Source organism: Benincasa hispida, chromosome 10 (assembly GCF_027475165.1).
Source record: "Benincasa hispida cultivar pf3 chromosome 10, pf3_genome.v1.1, whole genome shotgun sequence".
NCBI classification, from domain to species: domain Eukaryota; kingdom Viridiplantae; phylum Streptophyta; class Magnoliopsida; order Cucurbitales; family Cucurbitaceae; genus Benincasa; species Benincasa hispida.
Window position 1 is genome coordinate 37,807,109 of NC_143487.1, and position 5,040 is coordinate 37,812,148.

Genomic DNA, 5,040 nt, shown 5'->3' on the forward strand with positions numbered 1-5,040 from the left:
TGGAGGTTTTATTGCCGGGGTAATTATAATTAGTAGTATTTTTAGGGATAATAACTAAGTGTATAATATCATTTAAAAAAATTATAAATATAGATAAGTATATCGTTGTCTATCGTTGATAGACTCTTATTATTGATATGATCTATTATTGATAGATTCTTACCAATAATATGATCTATCACTGATATTTAAATTTTATCATATTTGTAATTTTTTTTAATATTATGTTATATCTGTTAATACTTTGAGTCTAATGTCTATATTTGCAACTGTCCTTTATTGCAAATTAAAAATTTTGAATTACCGCTTGACTCGAGAAATCAATTTTGCAAAATTATCAAATGTAAATATCAATAAAATGTCTATACCGATTGATATTTATGGAAAAAATTATAAAAAACAAAATTAATTTGTTTATTATTTCGTACAAAAATTAAAATGATTTTATTCACATTATATCCATAATAGTGACATTTTCTTAATACCATTATTATTTTCTTAATGATATAATTAATAGAAAGGTTGGTTCACTCCTTTCGGAAACGTATAAACATATCAAAATCTGGATTTGGAAAAAAAAAAATGAAGATAGTTCAAGAAGTAAATTTCCTTTTTAGTCAATAACTAAATTAAATAATTATTGAATAATAAATTAGACAGTTCTATGTGGGATGAAGAGTTCGTTTCCTTCCTAAAGAAATCATGTATTATTGACCATGTAGTCAAAAGATTTGATTCTCCCAACTCACTCGTTGTAAAAAAGATAAATAATAATAATAATAATAATAAAAAAGAAAGAAAGAAAAAGGAGAAATGCGAAGAGATATCATGTGGAAGGAAAATTTCCATCCTTCTATAAAATAACACACTTTTCCTTTGAATATCTATACATTTAAGAACCAAAATTTTGTGAAACAGAGAAATGTGGTCAAGCAGTACAAGTCTCGTATTCAAAGTTGAAAGATGTGAACCAGAATTCGTTGTTCCGGCGAAACAAACACCCCATGAGTATAAACAACTTTCTGATATTGATGACCAAGAAAGTTTAAGATTTCAACAACCGTTAATACAATTCTATGAATATGATCCAAGCATGGAGGGGAGAGACCCAGTGAAGGTGATAAAAGAGGCAGTTTCAAAGACATTGGTTTTTTACTATCCTTTTGCTGGCAGACTTAGAGAAGGGTTTGGTAAGAAGCTGTTTGTAGAGTGCACAGGTGAAGGAATCTTGTTCATTGAGGCAAACGCAGATGTAAGTCTACACCAGTTTCAAGATTCTTCTTCTCTTCAACCTCCATTTCCATGCATGGATCAACTTCTTTATCATGTTCCAAATTCTGATGGGATTCTTGATTCCCCTTTATTGCTCATCCAGGTATGCTTCATTCCCTTTATTCCATATAATTATTTTACTAAAATAAATGGGGTATAGAGGGATTCATGCTCTGACCTAAATGAAGTAGTATATGTCAATTACTGTTGAACTAGTACTAAATGGTCGTGGTTAAATTAACTAAATTATGATTGATTTCAATAGTTATGGAATGTGTAGGTGACCCGACTCAAATGCGATGGTTTTATCTTTGCGATGCGTTTTAATCATACAATGTGTGATGCCTATGGTATTGCCCAATTCATGACAGCCATAGTCGAAATGGCTTATGGGGCTCACGCTCCATCTATTCTTCCAGTATGGGAAAGGGCTCTCTTAAATTCGAGGGATCCTCCATTAATCACTTACCTACACCATGAATATGATCAAGTTGGAGACACCAACGCCACCAAAATTTCCCTCAACGACATTACTTATCGCTCCTTCTTCTTTGGCTCAATTGAAATATCCACCATTCGCAAAACCTTACCTATTCACCTTCGCCATTGCTCCTCCTTTGAGCTCCTCTCTGCCTACATTTGGCGCCTCCGTACCATATCTCTTCAACTTAGCCCAAATGAGGAAGTGCGTTTTCTTTGTCTCGTGAATCTACGCTTCAAGTTAAACTCTTTGCCATCTGGATACTATGGCAATGCATTTGCGTTTCCTGCCGCACTTACCACAGCTGGAAAACTTTGCCAAAATCCCCTAGCTTATGCTATAGAATTGGTTAAGAAAGCCAAGTCAGAAATGACAGAGGAATACATTAAATCTGTGGCAGATCTTATGGTGATCAAAGGACGACCTCATTGCACTGCAATTGGGTCGTTTCTTGTGTCAGATTTGAGAAAAATTGGGTTGGGAGAGGTGGACTTTGGATGGGGAAAGGCCATTTATGGTGGACCTGCAATTGGAGGAGTTGGAATGGTCCCTGATTTCGTAAACTTCTTTATACCATTCAATAATAGAGAAGGAGAGAAAGGAATATTGGTGCCTATTTGCTTGCCTTCTCTAGCCATGAAAAGATTTGTGATTGAACTTGATGCCAATCGGAGTTGAAAATCATGAACTAATTACAAATATCAAATCTGCGCTGTAATAGAACAAAAGATGAGTATATTTTGTATTCAATATTTTACAAACAAGTCTTAGTTTATAAAAAGTTTATGTTTGAAATTTAAATAATAATATCTGAAATAAATTATAAATAAGATGTTGTGATATATATTGTATCAACTTTCGATTATGTTCCTTCTATCAATTTCTATTATAGATTCAAATTTATACCTTTAAGCTTTATAGTTTTGTTTATAAATAAATAATCTTCGAACCCTATGGAAAGTGTCACATTGTCTATCAAGTTAATAAAATGGAGAGAATACTCTTTAAGTATCGAATCTCAAAACTCCTCCAATCTTGCATCCTTTGTTGGGGGGTTTTGAAGACGTGAAACAAAAATTCGAATTGTGAAACCATTGAGAGAAGGGGATCCAGTTATGTTTCAATGCTAAGGAATACATACCCACCTATGCGCCCAGAAATTACTTAACTAGATCAGCTTGCCAGTGTAATTGTTGCCCATATTGGCACACCCTGTTCTAGAATTAGCCTTCTCAACCTAAGACGTTGCATGTCCACAATAGATTTTGTTGATGCCAAACTTTGGATACCGAAACGCACCTGATCTTCATATGACAACAATGATAAATTTGATCTAGGGTCTATCTTCATCTTCTTAGAATTAAGATATGAGTTTTTCATAATCCCAAACAAGTTAGGATTGTGATCAACGATAATTCACTTTATCATGTTTTTATCTTTGTTGCCATGTGTCCAAGACGACTTCCTAAAAAATAATATTAAATTTAAAAGAAAAGAAAAAAGAGTCTCCATTAATCCTTTTTACGATGTGATTGAGCATCAAAAAATAATAAAAATCGTCTGTGAAAACTAGAGCTGAATTCGGAAGGTATTTATGTATAGGAAAGGTGTTAGCATCCCACAATACCTATTTAAAAAATGGTGGTCAACTTTTAAATCTTTGAAAATATTCTTTATAAATATATTTTAAACAAGGTCTTATTTTATCCCCTATTTCTTAAATATTTGGAGTCAATATCCCATAAAATAAGTGGAATAAAGTTCTATCAATTATCTCCTATAAGAATTTAAGACCACAAGAATGTGAGAAAAATATTACAAATTTCTCACATCATAAGATAGTCTTTTAATAAAATATTTTTTTAAAAAAATTATTTCAATTATTCATTTTATATTGGGTTCAAATCTTGGACTTCCAAAGATGATGAATCCTCACCTCAAGAATATAAAAATCAAATAACTAAATATTTCTATATTTTATCATAGAAATTTTTAAAGAATACATCCTTGGAAAACAAATTTTTAAGAAAGAAAGATGAAACATTTTTTTTTAAAGAAAAAATACAAAACACAAAATGAGTACATTTTAAAGATTTAAAAATAAACTTTTAGGTGTTGAAAATATTAGAGAGATTTTACTAAAAAAAGGACACTAATTAAGTATGTAAAGTTGGAAGAACTTTTTATAGCTTTAATAAATGCTATTATTGCATCTTTTAAAGCTTTTCAATTATGATCATGTTGCTATTATTGTATTTTATACCTTGCTACTTATTGAAAGTAAAATAAAAAATTATTTATATTCCATGTAATAAAAATGTGAATATCTACCAGATTCATATGGTAAAAAAAAAGAGATATATTAATGAGTATCATACATTTGGAGATGAACAAAACGTAAACTTTATAAATTACAAAATGTTGATATGCAAAAATCTAATTAACTCCAATTTAGTTATGTTTATGGACTAATAAAATAAAGACCTAAATAATAAAGACCCCAAAAGATAAAAAAAAAGAGTCACAAAGTTAGATTTTACTTTTCATTCTGTGATAGTCAAGCAAACTAAGAGCCCGTTTGGATTGACTTTCTAAGTACTTATAGACACTTTCTTTTTTCTCTTCTAAATACTTAGAAAGTCAATCCAAACATACCCTAAAAAAATAAATATGAAACCTAGAAAACAGAGTTGAAATATAAATAAATCGAATACATTTATTCATTATTCAAGATTTCTTAAGATCTAGAATGATCATCTCTATTGAAGTTCAAAACTTGAAGTAAAGAGTAAAACTATATACAAAACAAACTTATGAAATAATAAATATATCATAAATAAGACACTGCAAGGCACATTCAAGCATTAAGGGATAAAAATAACAAACAATATACAGATACTTATATCCATTCACTCTAAAATGATTGTATATAACAACAAAAATAAAAACGTAATCAGAAGCAAATATATGGTTTAAAGTCGGCAACAATACTCAAAACAATAATGAAGTGATTGTCGTCATTAACTAAAAAACAACAAAAATAGAAATGTTACAAACTCAAAACCAATTCATACATTTTTTATTTTAAACCATACAAAAGGAACTTAATTATATCATTGATCCTCCTACCCAAACTGTAGTGTAAACTCAACAACCATTTAATACAAAAGTCTTGATGCATATGAGAAACATAATAGAAACAGGTTCTTCAAGTCAACACAACAATAATATGAAGGGATAAATTATCAAACTCCTAAACAACTACCATTGTGAGCCTCATCTTTTCT

At 30.2% G+C, this 5,040-nt stretch overlaps 1 protein-coding gene across 1 annotated transcript; it reads left to right on the forward strand.

Annotated features, from left to right (window-relative positions):
* The first annotated feature begins 852 nt into the window (after positions 1-852).
* LOC120087980 (benzyl alcohol O-benzoyltransferase-like) lies at positions 853-2,580 on the forward strand. The gene is made up of 2 exons (XM_039045004.2): positions 853-1,375; positions 1,553-2,580. Exons 1-2 carry the CDS (start codon positions 923-925, stop codon positions 2,429-2,431), a joined length of 1,332 nt encoding a protein of 443 aa, XP_038900932.1. The 5' UTR covers positions 853-922; the 3' UTR covers positions 2,432-2,580.
* Positions 2,581-5,040: the final 2,460 nt, after the last annotated feature.

What these genes read in the sequence shown, in the direction of transcription:
- LOC120087980 (XM_039045004.2), top strand. Translation starts at nt 923, where the DNA reads ATGTGGTCAAGCAGTACAAGTCTCGTATTCAAAGTTGAAAGATGTGAA. An exon ending in CCCCTTTATTGCTCATCCAG is followed by an intron (nt 1,376 to 1,552) that starts GTATGCTTCATT and finishes TGGAATGTGTAG; the next exon opens with GTGACCCGACTCAAATGCGA.